Source organism: Eucyclogobius newberryi, unplaced genomic scaffold (assembly GCF_026437365.1).
Source record: "Eucyclogobius newberryi isolate DKJ021-1_F unplaced genomic scaffold, fEucNew1.0.hap1 SCAF_8, whole genome shotgun sequence".
Lineage (NCBI taxonomy): Eukaryota > Metazoa > Chordata > Actinopteri > Gobiiformes > Gobiidae > Eucyclogobius > Eucyclogobius newberryi.
Window position 1 is genome coordinate 36,753,628 of NW_027316500.1, and position 26,476 is coordinate 36,780,103.

A 26,476-nucleotide genomic window follows, 5' to 3' on the forward strand; every position below is an offset into this window, starting at 1 on the left:
TTACAGAGCTTATAGATTATTAAAGCTCACACTGAAGTCTCTGTCTTCCATGTCCATTCAGAAGATTGTCAATATAAACACAAAGATATTTGAAAGACCAAACATCCAATAATTACTGGCCCTCAATCCTTGTCTACTCCTGTAGCACATGGAGTTATACACAGACCCTAACCCTGTTGCACATGGAGTTATACACAGACCCTAACCCTGTAGCACATGGAGTTATACACAGACCCTAACCCTAACCCTGTAGCACATGGAGTTATACACAGACCCTAACCCTGTAGCACATGGAGTTATACACAGATCGTCACCTAGATTCTGCAGCCCAGAAACTAGACTTCCTGTCTCTGCGAACACTAACATTGTTATTGTTATCGTCATTATGGTAATTTGTTATTGAAATAAATGAAAAATTATATAATATTAAGCCCCAGCTCCAACCCCTAACCTTAACCCCTAACCTTAACCCCTAACCCTTAACCTCTACTTCGTCACGTTAAAACTAGTTTATGCGATGGATCTGTATTAGCAAGAGTGTAGCTAACTCAAAAAACTCCCAATACAAACCAGACTGTGCAATCTATAAGTTTAAAATGTTTAAACCCGAAAAAACATGAATTGGTTCCGCGTCTCTAACCACTGGGCCAACACGTTTAATAAAAACAACCGCAAAGAAGAGAATGTCTTCAGAATCGGGGTGACGGTCTGGCTAAAACCGCATGTTCCTGTAGCCACAGCGGCCCCAGGCAGATTGTCCTGATTGGACCTGGTTCTGATGGTTCTGGCGTTATAGGCCACAGCGGTGGAACAGAGACCTTCAGTCGCAGCTTCTTATGGACCAGATCTTGAATATAACCTTCTCTGTGCGGTTAGCCTGTTAGCCGTTAGCTTGTTAGTCTGTTAGCCGTTAGCTTGTTAGCTTGTTATTCTGTTAGTTGTTAGCTTGTTAGCCTGTTAGCTCGCACCTGGATCACGCTCTCCTCGAAGCTTCCCCACGGCTCGGAGCTGCTTTTCCCGGGGCCCGTGGACATGTCTGCGGCTGCGGCTGCGGCTGCGGCTTCACGGACACAAACGGCTTAAACGCAACAAAAACACGTAAAAAACACGTATAAAACCCGCACAAACCCCGCGCCAAGCCCCCGGAAGCCAAGATGGCCGCCATTGAAACCTATGGAGCTGCTCATTGGCGCATGGTTCCAAAAAAGTTTTTTAGTTCCGCATTACTTCCTGAACAGTGGTATATCTCCTCCCACTTTTGTGACGTCATCGCCGTGAGGCTTTGGCGTCGGGAGCGCGCACGTCGCGAGAAGAGTCAACACGGACTTTTGGAATAATTCGGCTTGAAATAGTCTGTTTACGTAACGTATAATGATGAATTGTTATATCCATCTATAAATATACATGTATCATGTTGTAAAGCTCTGATATTTAAGAGAATTATAAAGAAGTGTTAAGATAAAAAGTCTGGTTTAATGACAATGAATTACATTTAGAGGTTTAATAACGTCCTCATCATTTTCTGTAGTTTTTGGTTTGGGTATTTATTTTGTTATTAACTTTTCAGTTATTTATTTACATAATACAATTTGGCCAATATGCATTTTTTTTAATCAGATGAGAAGAAATATAAAATATAATCATCGATTCTGTTACATAATTGAGTTAAGCAGTATTTAATTATATTCAGTTTCCTTTTGTGTCGTTTTTTTTTTATCATGTCAATCTTTAATAAATACAAAACACATTTGTTTATTAATGTATTTAATACAAATAATGAACATGAATGAACTTGTTCAATAAATGCAAATCTGATTATATTTTTCCCCATGTGGGACAATAAAGGAATATCTTAAATGATAAATTGATTTTAGCCAGTTTTAGTTGAGTTTTAAAGCTACAATGAGTTTTAAAGCTACAATGTGGGAGTCCCTTATTAAGGAGTTTTGGAGTCTGTGTACTGTTCATTATTATTATCATCATTAATAGAATCAGAAAATGTATTGCCATTGTCAAAGAAAAGAATTCACAAACAGTGGAACTTGCTTTGGTGATTCAGTGCAACATAAAAATATTAACAATGATAAAACAACCTGTATAAGTCAAATAGAACAAACTGAATAAAATAAGATATTCTTTTATTGTCCACACATGAGGAAATGTCGTTGTTGCAACACAGTAGATACAGAGGAAAAGGACAGAAAACTTATAGGAAGTTTAAAAAACACTCTTAATAGATCGATCTTAATAGAAGAACTCTTATAAACAAAAACTCCTATAGACAGAACCTCTCACACCTTAATAAGGAATGGAGGAGGAAAATAAAGATAAAGATAAAATAAAAACAGCGTAAGACAAAATAATACTAATAATAATGGTAAAATAAACACTCTTTTTACATCAGTTATATGCACATGAATGTGACATTATTGCGTTAAATACTGAATATCTCAGTATTTAACAAGACTTTGTTTCCATGGCTACGCAGTCTTCTGTACTTCAGTAATTGCACCGTTCAGCTCCATCGTATGACTGAGAGAAACAGAACATGTCACAGCTTTAGATTATACAAGTCATATAACATACACTTCATATGTATTAGATTTATAAAAGTCATATAACATACACTTCACATGTATTAGATTTATACAAGTCATATAACATACACTTCATATGTTTGTCATGAAGCTGCTTCACAGACACATGTGACACAGGAGTGTCTCTTTTGAAGAACAATTATCATTTAGTTTTTTTGGTCATAACAAAACAGACATTTTATAAATTCAAAGTACTGATTCTACACTGTTTACTTTTAGTCGAGGCACAAGTTATTATTAAAATACCTTTTGCTTTGGAGTCGTCAGGAGTTTACTTGAGATGACTGTGTCTGCAGTGATTAGGTCTGCAGTGACCTGTAGTGACCTGTAGTGACCTGCAGTGACCTGTAGTGACCTGTAGTGACCTGTAGTGACCTGTAGTGACCTGCAGTGACCTGTAGAGCTCTGGTCAGCACAGACAGACTAAACTCACTGGTCAGCACTCTGAAGATGAGAAAGATACTCATTAGAACATTGATATATTCTGCACATTTAACAGAGAAAAGCTGGAATATGTTATTGACAGATTTACATTTCGCTCTGTAACACAAAAGTTCCTCTTTTCACATTAATTTTTAAAGCTAGAACCAAAAGTCATTTATTTATGCATAAGTTTAAACCTTAGAAGTTAGAACATAACTGACATGTTTGCTAAATCTACATATTCCATGGAAGTAAATCCATGACATTCCTATACAAAACAAGCGTGTGCTTTGTTTAAACACAGCACACTTCATTATGAAATATGTAATAAAACCTCAAATGTGGTCTCAGCCCCTGTAAGTACAGCACTGTCACTTTTAAACACCTTTAAATTTATATGTGTAAGATATGACCCATTATAGCAGGTTATATTTGAATTATTGGTTGTTTTTTATAGCACATAATACAAACATCACTTTATTTCCCTTCTTTCTCTAGTTTTCCTTGATCTGTGCATAACCTCTTGTCTCTTAGAACATTTAGTAAGAGAAATAATTAGTTATTTATTTGCAGAAGCACGAGCCATCACGACGTGTTGTTGCATCTTTGTGTAGCTAAACTTTAGCTTACGTTAGCTCGTGTTAACTCGTGTTAACTTGTGTTAACTCGTGTTAACTGTGTAATCGTTGTTTTACACTTCATATGGAACGATGTGTGAAACGTGAGGAATGACATACAAACACAACTTACGAGTATCGTGGTCTCGTCTCGTCACTTTCTTCTGCTTGTGTTTAGTTTCTGTCACATGTTCTCCTGAGGCTCGTTCATGAGGGTGACGTGCGCGCTCGGTGCGCGTACACCGTTCACCGGGAGGTTAAAAATGTATTTTTTAAGTATTTTAGAAACAGTTGAAGAGTGAAATTCCTTCTATTTTATTTTTAGACTAAAAACAATTTAGCATGTTTGGTAATTTTAGAGGCCGAACTCCTGAAATGGTCCGACCAGTAGGCTGCATTCTGCGAAGTGGCCACTACTCAATTTGGAGCCAGAGGCAGAGGGGGCGTACCCTATCCAGATAATATAATACATCCATGCCCCGCGCTCAGGGCCCGACGCGGGTTTGGTTTGTTTTGGACCTGCTGTCATCACGTCATCACGTCGCGTCACAGAGAACGACGTGGCGCGGAAGTGGCAATAACAAAGTTATTCAAGGCACAATATTAATATAGAAATCATAATATTACAATAAGTTTATACAGAGTTGTTCTTTTTATATTATTTCATATACCAACGATGACGTCATCCCTGTTTAATGAGATTGATGAGGATGGAAATATGGAATTTATCCAATAAAAATAATGGAGCACAATAGAAAAAAGATGTTTCACAGAAACTACAAGTGTTTTCTTCACTTCTCAATTGTAACTGAAGTAATTATTTGTTGTTCCTTATTTTGTAACGCGTTTCTTTTACTTTAGGAGCGACAGGAAATGCCAAGTACATAGTTCTACGTTTTGTTACAGTCTTTTTATCAAATTTATTAAGAATACCATTTTTATTTTGCAAACCTGGGAAAGTTTGTTCACGTAAACACTTATAAAACATCTAAAAATATTCGAGATTCCAGTTATGGAAATGATAGGTAAATATGGTTTGATTCTTGAAAGAAATACAAATTATTTAAGGAGAGCAAAGTGTAAATGCAAGACAGTCCAAAAAGAGGGATTCAATTTAACATCATTTAGTAAATCGACAGGCGACAGTTGGATCGATGCAGCAGCTGCATCGATTGTTGTGGTGAAGAAGGAGCTGAGTCCAAAGACAAAGCTCTGGTTTTACCGGTCACTCTACGTTCTGACCTCACCTATGGTCATGAGCTTTAATGACCCAAAGAACAAGATCACAGATACAAGCGGTCGAAATGAGTTTCCTCCGCCGGGTGGCTGGGTGCTCACTTAGAGATAGGGGGAGGAGCTCGGCCACACGGGGGGAGCTCGGAGTAGAGCCGCTGCTCCTCCAGCATCTGTTCCGGAGCCTCCTGGGCGCCTCCCTCGGGAGGTGTTCCGGGCATGTCTCACTGGGAAGAGGCCCCGGGGAAGACCCAGGACACGCTGGAGGGACTATGTCTCTCGGCTGGCCTGGGAACGCCTTGGGATCCCCCCGGAGGAGTTGAAGTCTGGGAGTCCCAGCTCAGACACCTGCCCCCGCAACCCGTAAGAAGATGGATGGATGGATCATTTAGTAAATTTCCCTTGTCGTCCATGAGGAGAAGTCACTGAAGAGTAGCTAAAGAGTCATAGAAGAGTAGCTAAAGAGTCATAGAAGAGTAGCTAAAGAGTCATAGAAGAGTAGCTAAAGAGTCATAGAAGAAATGATGACTACAACTGAAGCTTTTTCTACTATAGTCATAGAAGAGTAGCTAAAGAGTCACTGAAGATTAGCTAAAGAGTCAGCTCTGAAAACAAACATTTTATTTAAGTTTTTATTCAGTAAAAAACACATTCAACAGACATTCTAGAAAAATAAAACATTATTATGATGCAGACAAGACTCTAAACCAGGACTAAACCAGGACTAAACCAGGTCTAAACCAGGTCTAAACCAGGTCTAAACCAGGTCTAAACCAGGACTAAACCAGGTCTAAACCAGGACTAAACCAGGTCTATACCAGGACTAAACCAGGTCTATACCAGGACTAAACTACGTCTAAACCAGGTCTAAACCAGGTCTAAACCAGGACTAAACCAGGTCTATACCAGGACTAAACTACGTCTAAACCAGGTCTAAACCAGTCAGAGTGCAGAAGCAGAAGGCACCTGTAGCTCTTTTGTCCCCAGTAAAAACCCTAACCCAATTTTTTTTAGTTAATTAGTGCACAATATATACTCTTTACTACCTAACCAGGAGAGATCTTTGCACCAGGTGTAGCTCAAGTGCTTATTTGCACCTGTCGTCCCTGGGGACCTCATGTTATAGTTCATAATAAAAATGTGGGCGTCTCATTGGTCCAGGAGAGTTCCATTAGATTTCAGTCATTTCATCTGAGATGAAAACAACTGAATCTTTTTCTGCAAAATAAAAATGGTCCTATAATGACCAGACATCCAGAAGGTTCTTCCTCACGGATGGACGGCCACACAAGAAAAAGCTGAATCAGTAGTTAGTTTCTTGGTCCACTGGAGTCTCCAAAGACCAGGTCCAGTTCTGGTCCAGATTTCAGTAGACTGGGTTTCTGATGTGGTTGATCTGGACTTTGTAAACGTCGGTGATTAAACTTCGGGCCAAATAAATCCCCAACATCTGCAACACAAAAGTTAGGTTAAACCGGGTTTAGTCCTGGTTCAGACTTGGGTAAGTCCTGGTTTAGTCCTGGTTCTGACCTGGTTTAGTCCTGCTTTAGTCCTGGTTCTGACCTGGTTTAGTCCTGCTTTAGACCTGGTTCTGACTTGGTTCTGACCTGGTTTAGTCCTGGTTCTGACCTGGTTCAGTCCTGGTTCTGACCTGGTTCAGATCTGGTTTAGATCTGGTTTAGTCCTGGTTTAGACCTGGTTTTGATCTGGTTTTGATCTGGTTTTGATCTGGTTCTGACCTGGTTCAGTCCTGGTTCAGTCCTGGTTTAGTCCTGGTTTAGTCCTGGTTTAGTCCTGGTTTAGACCTGGTTTAGACCTGGTTCAGACCTGGTTCAGTCCTGCTTTAGTCCTGCTTTAGTCCTGCTTTAGTCCTGGTTTAGTCCTGGTTTAGTCCTGGTTTTGTCCTGGTTTTGTCCTGGTTTTGTCCTGGTTTAGTACTGGTTTAGTCCTGGTTCTGACCTGGTTCTGACCTGGTTCAGACCTGGTTCAGACCTGGTTCAGACCTGGTTCAGACCTGGTTCTTAGTCCTGGTTCTGACCTGGTTCTGACCTGGTTCTTAGTCCTGGTTCTGACCTGGTTCTGACCTGGTTCTTAGTCCTGGTTCTGACCTGGTTTAGTCCTGGTTCTGACCTGTAACACTGACACGATGACAAACACTAAAGCCACAGTGTAAAGGTTTCCTGGAAGCCATTGTTCCAACGCCGAGATACAACCTCGAGTGTGGATCTGCATCGACCAATCAGACTGCAGAGAGAGGAGAGGGGGCGGGATCAGAGAAAGCGAGCCAATCAGATTGCAGAGAGAGGGGGGTGGGGCTAAGGGAGTGACAGCAGTTTGATTCAGGGCCGTGTCATATTTAAATAGGCACATGCTCAGAAGCTTCTGATACTGCTGTTACTACGGCAACACATACAAATGACCCTAACCCGCTGTTACTACGGTAACATATACAAATGACCCTAACCCTAACCCGCTGTTACTACGGTAACACATACAAATGACCCTAACCCTAACCCGCTGTTACTACAGTAACATATACAAATGACCCTAACCCTAACCCGCTGTTACTACGGTAACACATACAAATGACCCTAACCCGCTGTTACTACGGTAACATATACAAATGACCCTAACCCTAACCCGCTGTTACTACGGTAACATATACAAATGACCCTAACCCGCTGTTACTACAGCAACACATACAAATGACCCTAACCCGCTGTTACAACGGCAACACATACAAATGACCCTAACCTGCTGTTACTACGGTAACACATATAAATGACCCTAACCCACTGTTATTACGGCAACACATACAAATGACCCTAACCCGCTGTTACAACGGCAACACATACAAATGACCCTAACCTGCTGTTACTACGGTAACACATATAAATGACCCTAACCCACTGTTACAACGGCAACATATACAAATGACCCTAACCCTAAACCGCTGTTACTACGGTAACATATACAAATGACCCTACGCCTAACCCGCTGTTACTACGGCAACATATACAAATGACCTTAACCGTTACTACGGTAACACATATAAATGACCCTAACCCGCTGTTACTACGGCAACACATACAAATGACCCTAACCCGCTGTTACTACGGTAACATACAAATGACCCTAACCCGCTGTTACTACGGCAACACATACAAATGACCCTAACCCACTGCTACTACGGCAACACATACAAATGACCCTAACCCTAACCCACTGTTACTACGGCAACACATACAAATGACCCTAACCCTAACCCACTGTTACTACGGCAACACATACAAATGACCCTAACCCGCTGTTACTACGGCAACACATACAAATTACCCTAACCCTCTGTTACTACGGCAACACATATACGAATGACCCTAACCCGCTGTTACTACGGCAACACATACAAATGACCCTAACCCGCTGTTATTACGGCAACACATACAAATGACCCTAACCCGCTGTTACTACAGCAACACATACAAATGACCCTAACCCGCTGTTACTACGGCAACACATACGAATGACCCTAACCCACTGTTACTACGGCAACACATACAAATGACCCTAACCCACTGTTACTACGACAACCCATACAAATGACCCTAACCCGCTGTTACTACGACAACACATACGAATGACCCTAACCCGCTGTTACTACGGCAACACATACAAATGACCCTAACCCACTGTTACTACGGCAACCCATACAAATGACCCTAACCCGCTGTTACTACGGCAACATATACAAATGACCCTAACCCGCTGTTACTACGGCAACATATACAAATAACCCTAACCCTAACCCACTGTTACTACGGCAACACATACAAATGACCCTAACCCGCTGTTACTACGGCAACACATACAAATGACCCTAACCCGCTGTTACTACGGCAACACATACAAATGACCCTAACCCGCTGTTACTACGGCAACACATACAAATGACCCTAACCCACTGTTACTACGGCAACCCATACAAATGACCCTAACCCGCTGTTACTACGGCAACATATACAAATGACCCTAACCCGCTGTTACTACGGCAACATATACAAATAACCCTAACCCTAACCCACTGTTACTACGGCAACACATACAAATGACCCTAACCCGCTGTTACTACGGCAACACATACAAATGACCCTAACCCGCTGTTACTACGGCAACACATACAAATGACCCTAACCCGCTGTTACTACGACAACCCATACAAATGACCCTAACCCGCTGTTACTACGGCAACACATACAAATGACCCTAACCCGCTGTTACTACGGCAACACATACAAATGACCCTAACCCTCTGTTACTACGGCAACACATATGAATGACCCTAACCCGCTGTTACTACGGCAACACATACAAATGACCCTAACCCGCTGTTACTACGGCAACACATACAAATGACCCTAACCCGCTGTTACTACAGTAACATATACAAATGACCCTAACCCGCTGTTACTACAGTAACATATACAAATGACCCTAACCCTCTGTTACTACGGCAACACATATGAATGACCCTAACCCGCTGTTACTACGGTAACACATACAAATGACCCTAACCCACTGTTACTACAGTAACATATACAAATGACCCTAACCCGCTGTTACTACAGTAACATATACAAATGACCCTAACCCGCTGTTACTACAGTAACGTATACAAATGACCCTAACCCTATCTAACCTGCTGTACATATCTTTTATCTTGAAACATGCTTATTTGAGATAAATATGAGCACAAACACAGTAAATATATAGAATTCACGTTTAAAGTGTTTTTATCACAAGTAAACCTCATGAAACTTTCTGAACTAAAACTGCAACTGACAAACATTTGTTTCTGACTGAAAATACAGTGTAGCCAACGACTCAAACTGGGAAATGACAAGTTCAGCCTGGTTCAGGGGTCAAAGGTCACTGACCTTTAGACTTTTGCGGACGTCGTATCCACACTGAGAGTTGACCACAGACTCCTGCAGAACACAAGTGTTAGATGTACTTTTATACTGGCCCCCCACACAGGAGCCTCCTGAAAGCTTTTATACTGGCCCCCCACACAGGAGCCTCCTGAAAGCTTTTATACTGGCCCCCCACACAGGAGCCTCCTGAAAGCTTTTATACTGGCCCCCCACACAGGAGCCTCCTGAAAGCTTTTATACTGGCCCCCCACACAGGAGCCTCCTGAAAGCTTTTATACTGGCCCCCCACACAGGAGCCTCCTGAAAGCTTTTAAACTGGCCCCCCACACAGGAGCCTCCTGAAAGCTTTTATACTGGCCCCCCACACAGGAGCCTCCTGAAAGCTTTTATACTGGCCCCCCACACAGGAGCCTTCTGAAAGCTTTTATACTGGCCCCCCACACAGGAGCCTCCTGAAAGCTTTTAAACTGGCCCCCCACACAGGAGCCTCCTGAAAGCTTTTAAACTGGCCCCCCACACAGGAGCCTCCTGAAAGCTTTTATACTGGCCCCCCACACAGGAGCCTCCTGAAAGCTTTTATACTGGCCCCCCACACAGGAGCCTCCTGAAAGCTTTTATACTGGCCCCCCACACAGGAGCCTCCTGAAAGCTTTTAAACTGGCCCCCCACACAGGAGCCTCCTGAAAGCTTTTATACTGGCCCCCCACACAGGAGCCTCCTGAAAGCTTTTATACTGGCCCCCCACACAGGAGCCTCCTGAAAGCTTTTATACTGGCCCCCCACACAGGAGCCTCCTGAAAGCTTTTAAACTGGCCCCCCACACAGGAGCCTCCTGAAAGCTTTTATACTGGCCCCCCACACAGGAGCCTCCTGAAAGCTTTTATACTGGCCCCCCACACAGGAGCCTTCTGAAAGCTTTTATACTGGCCCCCCACACAGGAGCCTCCTGAAAGCTTTTAAACTGGCCCCCCACACAGGAGCCTCCTGAAAGCTTTTAAACTGGCCCCCCACACAGGAGCCTCCTGAAAGCTTTTATACTGGCCCCCCACACAGGAGCCTCCTGAAAGCTTTTATACTGGCCCCCCACACAGGAGCCTCCTGAAAGCTTTTATACTGGCCCCCCACACAGGAGCCTCCTGAAAGCTTTTATACTGGCCCCCCACACAGGAGCCTCCTGAAAGCTTTTATACTGGCCCCCCACACAGGAGCCTCCTGAAAGCTCTTATGTCTTATGAGCTTTCTGCCATTAACTATGTTTGTCTGCATAAAGCATATTTAATCATCTGATTCACCAAAGTGTCTTCAAGGTCCGACTTCATTCCAACAGAAGGTCAGAATTATTATAATTATTATTATTATTACAGAAATACTCACTGCCGGGTCGAACACGCAGCAGGAATAGGGAACTCCACAGCGCTCTCTGGAGTTATTTGTGGAATTACAGGAGAAATAAGGGTTGTGCTCCCAGTCGTCAGGGCCCTGGGCTCCACAGCACCAAGACTGAAAACAAGAGGTATACAGGGTTAAACAGAGAGAGGGAAGAGGGAGGAGCAGGGGGGAAGAGGGAGGAGCAGGGGGGGAAGAGGGAGGAACACTGTGTCTCCGCCACGTGTCTCCGCCACGTGTCTGCGCCACGTGTCTCCGCCACGTGTCTCCGCCACGTGTCTCCGCCACGTGTCTCCGCCACGTGTCTCCGCCACGTGTCTCCGCCACGTGTCTCCGCCACGTGTCTCCGCCACGTGTCTGCGCCACGTGTCTCCGCCACGTGTCTCCGCCACGTGTCTCCGCCACGTGTCTCCGCCACGTGTCTCCGCCACGTGTCTCCGCCACGTGTCTCCGCCACGTGTCTGCGCCACGTGTCTGCGCCACGTGTCTGCGCCACGTGTCTCCGCCACGTGTCTGCGCCACGTGTCTCCGCCACGTGTCTCCGCCACGTGTCTGCGCCACGTGTCTCCGCCACGTGTCTCCGCCACGTGTCTGCGCCACGTGTCTGCGCCACGTGTCTCCGCCACGTGTCTCCGCCACGTGTCTCCGCCACGTGTCTCCGCCACGTGTCTGCGCCACGTGTCTGCGCCACGTGTCTCCGCCACGTGTCTGCGCCACGTGTCTCCGCCACGTGTCTCCGCCACGTGTCTCCGCCACGTGTCTCCGCCACGTGTCTGCGCCTCGTGTCTGCGCCACGTGTCTCCGCCACGTGTCTGCGCCACGTGTCTCCGCCACGTGTCTGCGCCTCGTGTCTCCGCCACGTGTCTGCGCCTCGTGTCTCCGCCACGTGTCTCCGCCTCGTGTCTCCGCCACGTGTCTCCGCCACGTGTCTCCGCCTCGTGTCTCCGCCACGTGTCTCCGCCACGTGTCCGCCTCGTGTCCGCCACGTGTCCGCCACGTGTCCCCGCCACGTGTCTCCGCCACGTGTCCGCCTCGTGTCCGCCACGTGTCCGCCACGTGTCCGCCACGTGTCCGCCACGTGTCCGTCACGTGTCCGCCTCGTGTCCGCCACGTGTCCGCCTCGTGTCCGCCACGTGTCCGCCTCGTGTCCGCCACGTGTCCGCCACGTGTCCGCCACGTGTCCGCCTCGTGTCCGCCACGTGTCCGCCTCGTGTCCGCCTCGTGTCCGCCACGTGTCCGCCTCGTGTCCGCCTAGTGTCTGCCTCGTGTCCGCCTAGTGTCCACCTCGTGTCCACCTGTAAACACCCCTCACTTCCTCTGACAGTCACTCAGGTGGTGCCAGGGCTGTGTTTTATGCTTTGTCATTAGACTTACAAATATTGTTAGAACAACCAAAGGACTGTTTAAAGATCCCATATTATGCCATTTGTTCCATTTCGTATTCCACTCTAAGAGTATATTTGATAATAATAAGTGTTGTGCAACACCCATAACATGATAGTTATAAAATATTGCCCATATTGGACCTCGCCCAGAAACCTGGAAATGCAGTGTTACAGGTACAGAGTGCTTCCTGGAGGAGGGGCCGAAACGACGTGCTGCGTAACTCAACCGAGGTGAGTAGCCGCCGTTTGTCTGCTCATCCGAGGAGAAGGATAGAGACTGTTCTCTAGCTAAAGATGCAGGAATCAATCAAAACAACACTTTGAGCACATAAATGAGGATATAACACTGTAAGAAGGTTAAAAGCTCTGACAAGTTGATTTAGCCTGATACGGGACCTTTAAAGATGATGGGTTGAGGTGGACAGGTGTAGTTAACATGGCACTTTTACCCACGCCGGGGGCTGGACTCTGGCCCTGGCTGAAGTACTTTAAGCCCTGGTAGAGTTATAAAGACAGAAAAGAGGAGAGTAGAGTTCATACTGAGGTCTGCAGAGAGTCAATGAGGTTCTGAAGATCGATGTCATCTCGGTATGCTCGAATGTTGTTCATGAAGAACGTCTCGATCCACTCGAACACCTGACTCTGAAAGACCAAGACCAGGACCACAGCCAGAACTTCAAGCACGAAGATCAGACCCACCATGGATGAGAACTAAACCAGGAGAAGACCAGGTTAGACCAGAGGAAGACCAGAGAAAGACCAAAAGAAGACCAGAGGAAGTCCAGAGAAAGACCAGAGGAAGACCAGAGAAAGGCCAGTGGGGGGACCAGTGGGGGGCACAGTGGTGGGACCAGTGGTGGGACCATTGGGGGGACCAGTGGGGGGACCAGTGGGGGGCACAGTGGTGGGACCAGTGGTGGGACCATTGGGGGGACCAGTGGGGGGACCAGTGGGAGGACCAGTGGGAGGACCCAGTGGGGGGACCAGTGGGAGGACTAGTGGGAGGACCATTGGGAGGACCAATGGGGGGACCATTGGGAGGACCATTGGGGGGACCAGTGGGAGGACTAGTGGGAGGACCAGTGGTGGGGACCATTGGGGGGACCAGTGGGGGGACCAGTGGGAGGACCAGTGGGAGGACCAGTGGGAGGACCATTGGGGGACCAGTGGTGGGACCAGTGGTGGGACCAGTGGGGGGACCAGTGGGGGGACCAGTGGGAGGACCATTGGGAGGACCAGTGGGAGGACCAATGGGGGGACCATTGGGAGGACCAGTGGGAGGACCATTGGGGGGACCAGTGGGAGGACTAGTGGGAGGACCAGTGGTGGGGACCATTGGGGGGACCAGTGGGAGGACCAGTGGGGGGACCATTGGGGGGACCAGTGGGAGGACCAGTGGGAGGACCAATGGGGGGACCATTGGGAGGACCAGTGGGAGGACCATTGGGGGACCAGTGGGAGGACCAGTGGTGGGGACCATTGGGGGGACCAGTGGGAGGACCAGTGGGGGGACCAGTGGGAGGACCAGTGGGAGGACCATTGGGGGGACCAGTGGGGGGACCAGTGGGAGGACAGGACCATTGGGGGGGACCAGTGGGGGGACCATTGGGGGGACGAGTGTGAGGACTGTGGATATTGATCAATTATTGTCATGTCTGTGTCCTATTTATCATGAGTCAAGACGATCTTGCTGCATATGGGTCACAATGAACTATTCTGTGTATTTTAACTATTCTGTGTATTTTCTGATTATCTGTGGACTATAGTAGAAAAAGCTTCAGTTGTAGTCATCTGGACTCAGTTTGAAAAAATAGACGTTTCGACTCTCATCCAAGAGTCATTGTCAATAAAAGAATTTAGATCGAGAACTCCGATATTAATACTGTTCTGTGGTAAGACCCGCCCATTGGGCGGAGCCTTCCTGAAGTAGAAAGAGTTGTTTGTTTCAACAGAAACTCCCCCCTTGTATCTACCGAGCCTATTCAGAATCTTAATGGGCTATTAGAATCCTCTTTGTGAGACCCTGGCTCAACCACCCTGAGTACCTGATTAGCATCTAAATGTCCTTGTCCTGGTCCTCTACCTTTCCAGGGGTTCAGTAACCCATTATAAATAACAGGAAGATTAAACCTTAGTCCTCCATTTTTGTTTAAAGAAGGTCTTTCTTTTTTAACAAAAATAGCTTCCTTAACTCCTCTTTCAAACCATCTTTTCTCCTGCTTAAAATCTTCACCTCACCGTCTTCAAACGAGTGATTAGAGGCTTCAAGGTGGAGATGCACGGCACTCTGAGGTCCTGAACTTGTATTTCTTCTGTGCTGATAAAGCCTCTTGTGTAGAGGCTGTTTTGTCTCACCTATGTACCGTTCTTTACAGCTTTCTTCACTGCATTGGATCGAATAAACTACATTGCTCTGTTTTTGAGTCGGCAACTTGTCCTTAGGGTGAACCAGTTTTTGTCTTAAAGTGTTGCCTGGTTTAAAATAAACAGGGACTTCGTGTTGTCTAAAAATTCTCTGCAGTTTTTCCGACAGGCCAGACACATAAGGGATAGAAACACCCTTCCTTCTCTGTTCAGTTTCCCTTTTGTCCTGCTTCTTGGTTCTCTTCACTCTGTTGAGAGCCCAAGCGGGGTAACCACAGGCTGAGAGGGCATTTCGGACATGTTTTTCCTCTTTCTTCTTGTCCTCTGAGCTGGTGGGCACACCTTGAGCTCTGTGTTGTAAGGTTCTGATCACACCCAGCTTGTGCTGTAGTGGGCGGTTGGAACCAAAGAGCAGATACTGGTCCGTGTGTGCAGGTTTCCTATAGACTTCTATTTGGAATTTCCCGTCCTCTCCTCTGATCGTGGAACAATCAAGAAAGGCCAAGCGATTCTCCTGAGCGTCTTCTCTTGTAAACCTGATATGTGGGTCCACAGCATTGATGTGATCAGAGAAGGTTTCCAGCTCTTGTTTCTTGATTGTTACAAAAGTATCATCGACATAGCGGAGCCACAGTTTTGGGGCTATGCCTGAGAATGAGGACAGTGCCTTCTTCTCAAAGTGCTCCATGTACAGGTTGGCCACTATGGGAGAGACGGGCGAGCCCATGGCACAGCCATGAATCTGTCTGTAAAATTGTCCCCGGAATTGAAAGTAAGTGGTGTTCAGACAGATGTCCAACAGTTTACATATGTGTTCAGGTGTCAGTTTGGTCCTTTCCTGTAGGTTGGTGTCTTCCTGCAGTCTGGTCCTCACTGCTGCTACTGCATCAGAGGTCAGAGGTCAGATGCAGGTGAACAGGGACACCACATCATATGAAACCATGAGGTCATCTGGGTCCAGTTGGAGATGTTTCACTTTATCCACAAAGTTGTGCGTGTTTTCCACATGATGTACCGAATTCCCCACAAGCGGAGCCAATATAGTTGTTAAATGCTTGGCCACATTGTAAGTGATGGAATCTGTGCTGCACACTATGGGTCTGAGTGGAACCTCCTTTTTTGTGTATTTTTGGAAGGCCATAAATGCAAGGCATGGCTTCACCAGGATACAGTCTGTAATACAGAGGCCGGTCTATCGCTTCCTCTTTTTCCAGCCTTTGTAAACAGTCTATCACTTTCTTCTTGTAGCCACTGGTCGGATCTCTTTTCAAGCGCTCGTATGTGGTCGTGTCCTCGAGGAGGGTGTGGACTTTGGCTTCGTAATCAGCTGCGTTGAGAATCACAGTGCAACGTCCCTTGTCTGCTGGGAGGATGTTGATGCTATGATCTTTTTCCAGTGCTGAAAGTGCTTTTCTCTCTTCAGATGTGATATTTGAAGGAGGTGGTTTGGCACTCTTCAGGGTCGCTGTGACACGTAACCTCAGGTCTGCAGCCTCCGATTCAATCATTTTTGTTGTTTCTAATTGCCGTTTCAGTGGCTGTGATGTAGTCCTCTGTAGGGATGTGTTTAGAGGTGACAGAAAAGTTGAGACCTTTAGAAAGCACCTCCTTTTCTGCCTGTGTCAGAACACGATCTGATAGGTTCTTAATCCACTTGTTTTTGCTGGTCGCTAATTTGTCTGTCTCAGTCCTAATGTCTAGCTCGACCTCACCTGCATTCTTTTTGTTCAAAAGAATGTTGAACTTCTTGATTTGGCTAACCCAGGCTGCAGACCTGAGGTTACGTGTCACAGCGACCCTGAAGAGTGCCAAACCACCGCTTTCAAATATCACATCTGAAGAGAGAAAAGCACTTTCAGCACTGGAAAAAGATCATAGCATCAACATCCTCCCAGCAGACAAGGGACGTTGCACTGTGATTCTCAACGCAGCTGATTACGAAGCCAAAGTCCACACCCTCCTCGAGGACACGACCACATACGAGCGCTTGAAAAGAGATCCGACCAGTGGCTACAAGAAGAAAGTGATAGACTGTTTACAAAGGCTGGAAAAAGAGGAAGCGATAGACCGGCCTCTGTATTACAGACTGTATCCTGGTGAAGCCATGCCTTGCATTTATGGCCTTCCAAAAATACACAAAAAAGGAGGTTCCACTCAGACCCATAGTGTGCAGCACAGATTCCATCACTTACAATGTGGCCAAGCATTTAACAACTATATTGGCTCCGCTTGTGGGGAATTCGGTACATCATGTGGAAAACACGCACAACTTTGTGGATAAAGTGAAACATCTCCAACTGGACCCAGATGACCTCATGGTTTCATATGATGTGGTGTCCCTGTTCACCTGCATCTGACCTCTGACCTCTGATGCAGTAGCAGCAGTGAGGATCAGACTGCAGGAAGACACCACCTACAGGAAAGGACCAAACTGACACCTGAACACATATGTAAACTGTTGGACATCTGTCTGAACACCACTTACTTTCAATTCCGGGGACAATTTTACAGACAGATTCATGGCTGTGCCATGGGCTCGCCCGTCTCTCCCATAGTGGCCAACCTGTACATGGAGCACTTTGAGAAGAAGGCACTGTCCTCATTCTCAGGCATAGCCCCAAAACTGTGGCTCCGCTATGTCGATGATACTTTTGTAACAATCAAGAAACAAGAGCTGGAAACCTTCTCTGATCACATCAATGCTGTGGACCCACATATCAGGTTTACAAGAGAAGACGCTCAGGAGAATCGCTTGGCCTTTCTTGATTGTTCCACGATCAGAGGAGAGGACGGGAAATTCCAAATAGAAGTCTATAGGAAACCTGCACACACGGACCAGTATCTGCTCTTTGGTTCCAACCGCCCACTACAGCACAAGCTGGGTGTGATCAGAACCTTACAACACAGAGCTCAAGGTGTGCCCACCAGCTCAGAGGACAAGAAGAAAGAGGAAAAACATGTCCGAAATGCCCTCTCAGCCTGTGGTTACCCCGCTTGGGCTCTCAACAGAGTGAAGAGAACCAAGAAGCAGGACAAAAGGGAAACTAAACAGAGAAGGAAGGGTGTTTCTATCCCTTATGTGTCTGGCCTGTCGGAAAAACTGCAGAGAATTTTTAGACAACACGAAGTCCCTGTTTATTTTAAACCAGGCAACACTTTAAGACAAAAACTGGTTCACCCTAAGGACAAGTTGCCGACTCAAAAACAGAGCAATGTAGTTTATTCGATCCAATGCAGTGAAGAAAGCTGTAAAGAACGGTACATAGGTGAGACAAAACAGCCTCTACACAAGAGGCTTTATCAGCACAGAAGAAATACAAGTTCAGGACCTCAGAGTGCCGTGCATCTCCACCTTGAAGCCTCTAATCACTCGTTTGAAGACGGTGAGGTGAAGATTTTAAGCAGGAGAAAAGATGGTTTGAAAGAGGAGTTAAGGAAGCTATTTTTGTTAAAAAAGAAAGACCTTCTTTAAACAAAAATGGAGGACTAAGGTTTAATCTTCCTGTTATTTATAATGGGTTACTGAACCCCTGGAAAGGTAGAGGACCAGGACAAGGACATTTAGATGCTAATCAGGTACTCAGGGTGGTTGAGCCAGGGTCTCACAAAGACAAAGAGGATTCTAATAGCCCATTAAGATTCTGAATAGGCTCGGTAGATACAAGGGGGAGTTTCTGTTGAAACAAACAACTCTTTCTACTTCAGGAAGGCTCCTCCCAATGGGCGGGTCTTACCACAGAACAGTATTAATATCGGAGTTCTCGATCTAAATTCTTTTATTGACAATGACTCTTGGATGAGAGTCGAAACGTCTATTTTTTCAAACTGAGTCCAGATGAAACAACTGAAGCTTTTTCTACTATGGAACACGCCTGGACGAATGAGGGATTACACCGACATATCTGTGGACAAGTCTAAACAATCTTAAAGCGGACGTCATAGCGAAGGTCAGGCCATTTTTATCAGACCCAAGCAACAGCGATATAAAACACAGCTAAATCTTGTGGAGAGTCAAATCTCAGCTGCAAGACGAACAACACGCTACTGTTTTGCCTGTTTTTCCATGTTTTCATCAAATAAAGAACTTGAGAACGATCTTCGCCTCTTGCAGTCTGTATAGACTAAACTTCGACAGAACCAGTGGGGGGACCAGCAGACAGGCACAGATGATTTGGATGTTGTTCACACTCACAGCTTTGAGCAGACACAGATTTTCCCTCAGAGATCCCACACAGCCGGCAAAGCCCAGGACAAACATGACGAATCCGGCCACGAGCAGCGCCCACACCGGGTCGAAACCATGGATCCGGGTCAGAACACTCAGGTCCTGCAGCACACCCTGCAACAGAGACAGGTCCTGAAACTGAAGCCAGTTGCACACAAGAGGATTATAAAATCTTATTTAATTTTAAAGGACACAAAAATTTACTTTTTCTCTCTTTTACCCTGTTTTAACATTCGTTCTCCTCAAAAACACACCTGTGGAATCAGAGCGTATTCCACCTAACCCTTTATTCATTGTTTTATGTTTAAGCAAGACAAGTTCCTGTTTGTGAATTCTGTTCATTGACGATGGAAATAAACCTGTTCTGATTCTGATAAAGTGAATGTATACTTTTGGCGGTCCTCCTGCTGGTGCCAGAGTCAGGACTAGACAAGCAATATTGTGCTTTATCTATTGTATTTTTGTAAATATTCTTTCTACTTTACTTGTACATCGGGACACGCGCTGGAATCGCTTTAATTCAACTTGTTTCAACTTTGTTGGGCTGGGTTATTGCGTGTTTTCGTCGTGTCGTTATGATGTACGCTGGCTCTAAAATAACAAACTCTGCTTTTACGTGCTCTTATTTGATGAGAAAATAAAACTACGACTGACGTGGATTAAATCTGTTTATGAAGGCCACAGGAGGGCGCTGTATCCACTGGAGGTCAGGAGACAGTACTGAAGCATTGTGGTCAAACCAGGTCCGACATAAGTCTAAAGCAGGACTAAACCAGGACTAAACCAGGTCTAACCCAGGTCTAACCCAGGTCTAACCCAGGTCTAAACCAGGTCTAACCCAGGTCTAAACCAGGTCTAACCCAGGCCTAACCCAGGTCTAAACCAGGCCTAAACCAGGCCTAACCCAGGTCTAACCCAGGTCTAAACCAGGTCTAAACCAGGTCTAACCCAGGTCTAAACCAGGTCTAACCCAGGTCTAACCCAGGTCTAACCCAGGTCTAACCCAGGTCTAACCCAGGTCTAAACCAGGTCTAAACCAGGTCTAACCCAGGTCTAACCCAGGTCTAACCCAGGTCTAACCCAGGTCTAAAGCAGGATTAAACCAGGTCTAAAGCAGGACTAAACCAGGTCTAAACCAGGACTAAACCAGGTCTAAAGCAGGACTAAACCAGGTCTAAAGCAGGACTAAACCAGGTCTAAACCAGATCTAAACCAGGTCTAAAGCAGGACTAAAGCAGGTCTAAACCAGGTCTAAACCAGGTCTAAACCAGGCCTAAACCAGGCCTAAACCAGGCCTAAAGCAGGACTAAACCAGGTCTAAACCGGGTCTAAAGCAGGACTAAAAACCAGGTCTAAAGCAGGACTAAACCAGGACTAAACCAGGACTAAACCAGGTCTAAAGCAGGACTAAACCAGGACTAAACCAGGACAAAACCAGGTCTAAAGCAGGACTAAAGCAGGACTAAAGCAGGACTAAAGCAGGTCTAAACCAGGTCTAAAGCAGGACTAAACCAGGACTAAAGCAGGACTAAAGCAGGACTAAAGCAGGTCTAAACCAGGACTAAACCAGGACTAACGCAGGACTAAACCAGGACTAAACCAGGTCTAAAGCAGGTCTAAACCAGGCCTAACCCAGGCCTAACCCAGGTCTAAACCAGGCCTAAACCAGGCCTAACCCAGGTCTAACCCAGGTCTAAACCAGGTCTAAACCAGGTCTAACCCAGGTCTAACCCAGGTCTAACCCAGGTCTAACCCAGGTCTAACCCAGGTCTAACCCAGGTCTAACCCAGGTCTAAACCAGGTCTAACCCAGGTCTAACCCAGGTCTAACCCAGGTCTAAAGCAGGATTAAACCAGGTCTAAAGCAGGACTAAACCAGGTCTAAACCAGGTCTAAAGCAGGACTAAACCAGGTCTAAAGCAGGACTAAACCAGGTCTAAAGCAGGACTAAACCAGGTCTAAACCAGATCTAAACCAGGTCTAAAGCAGGACTAAAGCAGGTCTAAACCAGGTCTAAACCAGGTCTAAACCAGGCCTAAACCAGGCCTAAACCAGGCCTAAAGCAGGACTAAACCAGGTCTAAAGCAGGACTAAACCAGGTCTAAAGCAGGACTAAACCAGGTCTAAACCAGGTCTAAAGCAGGACTAAAAACCAGGTCTAAAGCAGGACTAAAGCAGGACTAAACCAGGACTAAACCAGGTCTAAAGCAGGACTAAACCAGGACTAAACCAGGACAAAACCAGGTCTAAAGCAGGACTAAAGCAGGACTAAAGCAGGTCTAAAGCAGGACTAAACCAGGACTAAAGCAGGACTAAAGCAGGACTAAAGCAGGTCTAAACCAGGACTAAACCAGGACTAACGCAGGACTAAACCAGGACTAAACCAGGTCTAAAGCAGGTCTAAACCAGGACTAAAAACCAGGTCTAAAGCAGGACTAAAAACCAGGTCTAAAGCAGGTCTAAACCAGGACTAAACCAGCACTAAACCAGGACTAAACCAGGACTAAACCAGGTCTAAACCAGGTCTAAAGCAGGACTAAAAACCAGGTCTAAAGCAGGACTAAAAACCAGGTCTAAAGCAGGTCTAAACCAGGACTAAACCAGCACTAAACCAGGACTAAACCAGGACTAAACCAGGTCTAAACCAGGTCTAAAGCAGGACTAAACCAGGTCTAAACCAGGTCTAAAGCAGGTCTAAACCAGGACTAAAAACCAGGTCTAAAGCAGGACTAAATGTGATAAAATGTGAATATATGATTATATTTCTGTGATATATTTTATCTGCATAATAGTGATATTTTATCTGCATCATTAGTCTAAGAGAAGAACGGGTGTGTGACAAACTGCATTTGTGAAGGGGTCGTAAAGATGGGCCAAAGAATGTTGCCCCAGGGGGGGAGTTGCACCCCCCCTTGCAGGCTTTATCTCTACGGAAAAATACCAAGTGCCTTGATGTGAGGCTGACCAATGAGAAATGTGACCCGCCTATTCCAGAATATCTAATAAAACCAACCAGCATGGGAAAAAAACGGGGTGAGACGCGGGGGTGAGACGCAGGAGGGTCAGCCAGGCTCCTTACAACGGCCTGGCTGACACAGTCCCCGCGTTTTCTCCCATGCATGCCATACAAATGTCTGATGTTTCTGTGTCGTTTCATATTCTAGGTTGAATTGTGTTCTCGATGTGTTACGGAAAAGCATCGGTGTATGTCTAATTCCATGACACTAAACAAGGACAAAACCAGGTCTAAAGCAGGACTAAACTAGGACTAAACTAGGACTAAACCAGGTCTAAACCAGGTCTAAACCAGGTCTAAAGCAGGACTAAACCAGGTCTAAAGCAGGACTAAACCAGGTATAAACCAGGACTAAACCAGGACTAAACCAGGACTAAACCAGGACTAAACCAGGTCTAAACCAGGTCTAAACCAGGACTAAACCAGGTCTAAAGCAGGACTAAACCAGGACTAAACCAGGTCTAAACCACGTCTAAACCAGGACTAAACCAGGACTAAACCAGGTCTAAAGCAGGACTAAACCAGGACTAAACCAGGACTAAACCAGGACTAAACCAGGTCTAAACCAGGTCTAAACCAGGTCTAAACCAGGTCTAAAGCAGTACCTTCTCGCTCCAGGCCCAGAGTCCTGCTGCGATGAGTGCTGCTCCCAGAAACTGGAAACACAACACATGATCATTGACAGTGAAAGAGGAAATATGAGCATCTCTTCAGCCCAAGTCAAACACAAAGCAAAGAGCCAAACATATATCACATAAAAACATGTTCAATGGAATCCTCAGGTGTTTTGAGTTTTTCATTAGTGAAGCTCAATCTGACAGAATTCTGGTTTTATGATCTTGAGTTTGTGTTCTGTGTTTATAGATGTTTATAATGACACACAAAGACTGACCCAGAAGATGATGTTGTAGCTGAACATGAGGTATTTGTAACAACAGCTGACCTCCGCGTTCTCATAGCGATAATAGTACATCTGCAACACAAGAGGAGGAACATCTGCTACACAAGAGGAGGAACATCTGCAACACAAGAGGAGGAACATCTGCTACACAAGAGGAGGAACATCTGCAACACAAGAGGAGGAACATCTGCTACACAAGAGGAGGAACATCTGCTACATAAGAGGAGGAACATCTGCTACACAAGAGGAGGAACATCTGCAACACAAGAGGAGGAACATCTGCAACACAAGAGGAGGAACATCTGCAACACAAGAGGAGGAACATCTGCTACACAAGAGGAGGAACATCTGCTACACAAGAGGAGGAACATCTGCTACACAAGAGGAGGAACATCTGCTACACAAGAGGAGGAACATCTGCTACACAAGAGGAGGAACATCTGCAACACAAGAGGAGGAACATCTGCAGAACAAGAGGAGGAACATCTGCAACACAAGAGGAGGAACATCTGCTACACAAGAGGAGGAACATCTGCTACACAAGAGGAACATCTGCTACACAAGAGGAGGAACATCTGCAACACAAGAGGAGGAACATCTGCTACACAAGAGGAGGAACATCTGCTACACAAGAGGAGGAACATCTGCTACACAAGAGGAGGAACATCTGCTACACAAGAGGAGGAACATCTGCAACACAAGAGGAGGAACATCTGCAGAACAAGAGGAGGAACATCTGCAGAACAAGAGGAGGAACATCTGCAACACAAGAGGAGGAACATCTGCTACACAAGAGGAGGAACATCTGCTACACAAGAGGAGGAACATCTGCTACACAAGAGGAGGAACATCTGCAACACAAGAGGAGGAACATCTGCAACACAAGAGGAGGAACATCTGCTACACAAGAGGAGGAACATCTGCAACACAAGAGGAGGAACATCTGCAACACAAGAGGAGGAACATCTGCAACACAAGAGGAGGAACATCTGCTACACAAGAGGAGGAACATCTGCAACACAAGAGGAGGAACATCTGCAACACAAGAGGAGGAACATCTGCAACACAAGAGGAGGAACATCTGCTACACAAGAGGAGGAACATCTGCTACACAAGAGGAGGAACATCTGCTACACAAGAGGAGGAACATCTGCAACACAAGAGGAGGAACATCTGCAGAACAAGAGGAGGAACATCTGCTACACAAGAGGAGGAACATCTGCAACACAAGAGGAGGAACATCTGCTACACAAGAGGAGGAACATCTGCAGAACAAGAGGAGGAACATCTGCAGAACAAGAGGAGGAACATCTGCTACACAAGAGGAGGAACATCTGCTACACAAGAGGAGGAACATCTGCTACACAAGAGGAGGAACATCTGCAACACAAGAGGAGGAACATCTGCTACACAAGAGGAGGAACATCTGCTACACAAGAGGAGGAACATCTGCAACACAAGAGGAGGAACATCTGCTACACAAGAGGAGGAACATCTGCAACACAAGAGGAGGAACATCTGCTACACAAGAGGAGGAACATCTGCTACATAAGAGGAGGAACATCTGCTACACAAGAGGAGGAACATCTGCAACACAAGAGGAGGAACATCTGCAACACAAGAGGAGGAACATCTGCAACACAAGAGGAGGAACATCTGCTACACAAGAGGAGGAACATCTGCTACACAAGAGGAGGAACATCTGCTACACAAGAGGAGGAACATCTGCTACACAAGAGGAGGAACATCTGCTACACAAGAGGAGGAACATCTGCAACACAAGAGGAGGAACATCTGCAGAACAAGAGGAGGAACATCTGCAACACAAGAGGAGGAACATCTGCTACACAAGAGGAGGAACATCTGCTACACAAGAGGAGGAACATCTGCTACACAAGAGGAGGAACATCTGCAACACAAGAGGAGGAACATCTGCTACACAAGAGGAGGAACATCTGCTACACAAGAGGAGGAACATCTGCTACACAAGAGGAGGAACATCTGCTACACAAGAGGAGGAACATCTGCAACACAAGAGGAGGAACATCTGCAGAACAAGAGGAGGAACATCTGCAGAACAAGAGGAGGAACATCTGCAACACAAGAGGAGGAACATCTGCTACACAAGAGGAGGAACATCTGCTACACAAGAGGAGGAACATCTGCTACACAAGAGGAGGAACATCTGCAACACAAGAGGAGGAACATCTGCAACACAAGAGGAGGAACATCTGCTACACAAGAGGAGGAACATCTGCAACACAAGAGGAGGAACATCTGCAACACAAGAGGAGGAACATCTGCAACACAAGAGGAGGAACATATGCTACACAAGAGGAGGAACATCTGCAACACAAGAGGAGGAACATCTGCAACACAAGAGGAGGAACATCTGCAACACAAGAGGAGGAACATCTGCTACACAAGAGGAGGAACATCTGCTACACAAGAGGAGGAACATCTGCTACACAAGAGGAGGAACATCTGCAACACAAGAGGAGGAACATCTGCAGAACAAGAGGAGGAACATCTGCTACACAAGAGGAGGAACATCTGCAACACAAGAGGAGGAACATCTGCTACACAAGAGGAGGAACATCTGCAGAACAAGAGGAGGAACATCTGCAGAACAAGAGGAGGAACATCTGCTACACAAGAGGAGGAACATCTGCTACACAAGAGGAGGAACATCTGCTACACAAGAGGAGGAACATCTGCAACACAAGAGGAGGAACATCTGCTACACAAGAGGAGGAACATCTGCAGAACAAGAGGAGGAACATCTGCTACACAAGAGGAGGAACATCTGCAACACAAGAGGAGGAACATCTGCTACACAAGAGGAGGAACATCTGCTACACAAGAGGAGGAACATCTGCTACACAAGAGGAGGAACATCTGCTACACAAGAGGAGGAACATCTGCTACACAAGAGGAGGAACATCTGCTACACAAGAGGAGGAACATCTGCAACACAAGAGGAGGAACATCTGCAACACAAGAGGAGGAACATCTGCAACACAAGAGGAGGAACATCTGCTACACAAGAGGAGGAACATCTGCATCACAAGAGGAGGAACATCTGCTACACAAGAGGAGGAACATCTGCTACACAAGAGGAGGAACATCTGAAGAATTGAAAGAATTGTGCTGATTTTTGGTCAACAAAAGCTAATTAATCGAGTACCTTCTATTACTCGAGTATCTTCTATTACTCGAGTATCTTCTATTACTCGAGTATCTTTAGATGTCAGAAGATAAAAAGATACAAATGTCCTTTTTAGTTTTTTCCAGTTCAAAAATGTCCAGACCAGAATAAAAAGAACAAACGAGCTCAAATGTAGTGAAATAAAAAGAAACGGAAGTTTAATCCACCGAACTAAAACTACTACTACTTCA

At 45.9% G+C, this 26,476-nt stretch overlaps 3 protein-coding genes across 3 annotated transcripts in view; all 3 read right to left on the reverse strand.

Moving 5' to 3' along the window:
* The window catches only part of yipf3 (Yip1 domain family, member 3), a 29,142-nt gene extending 28,030 nt beyond the window's left edge, over nt 1-1,112 (reverse strand). The window contains exon 1 of the mRNA XM_072436491.1: nt 969-1,112. Within this exon, the coding sequence (XP_072292592.1) occupies nt 969-1,034 (66 nt within the window). The 5' untranslated portion in view covers nt 1,035-1,112. The remainder of the gene's footprint in view (nt 1-968) is intronic.
* Nucleotides 1,113-5,475: 4,363 nt separating this feature from the next.
* Nucleotides 5,476-26,476, reverse strand: part of tspan14 (tetraspanin 14) — a 21,917-nt gene continuing 916 nt past the window's right edge. The window contains exons 2-9 of the mRNA XM_072437131.1: nt 23,069-23,149; nt 22,782-22,832; nt 19,129-19,275; nt 13,113-13,283; nt 11,176-11,301; nt 9,805-9,855; nt 7,001-7,114; nt 5,476-6,320 (exon numbers count right to left, since the gene is read on the reverse strand). Of these exons, the coding sequence (XP_072293232.1) occupies nt 6,237-6,320; nt 7,001-7,114; nt 9,805-9,855; nt 11,176-11,301; nt 13,113-13,283; nt 19,129-19,275; nt 22,782-22,832; nt 23,069-23,149 (825 nt within the window). The 3' untranslated portion in view covers nt 5,476-6,236. The remainder of the gene's footprint in view (nt 6,321-7,000; nt 7,115-9,804; nt 9,856-11,175; nt 11,302-13,112; nt 13,284-19,128; nt 19,276-22,781; nt 22,833-23,068; nt 23,150-26,476) is intronic.
* The window catches only part of LOC140350836 (cullin-9-like), a 59,626-nt gene continuing 59,456 nt past the window's right edge, over nt 26,307-26,476 (reverse strand). Inside the window, exon 20 of the mRNA XM_072436353.1 lies at nt 26,307-26,318. Coding sequence (XP_072292454.1) covers nt 26,307-26,318 — 12 coding nt within the window. The remainder of the gene's footprint in view (nt 26,319-26,476) is intronic.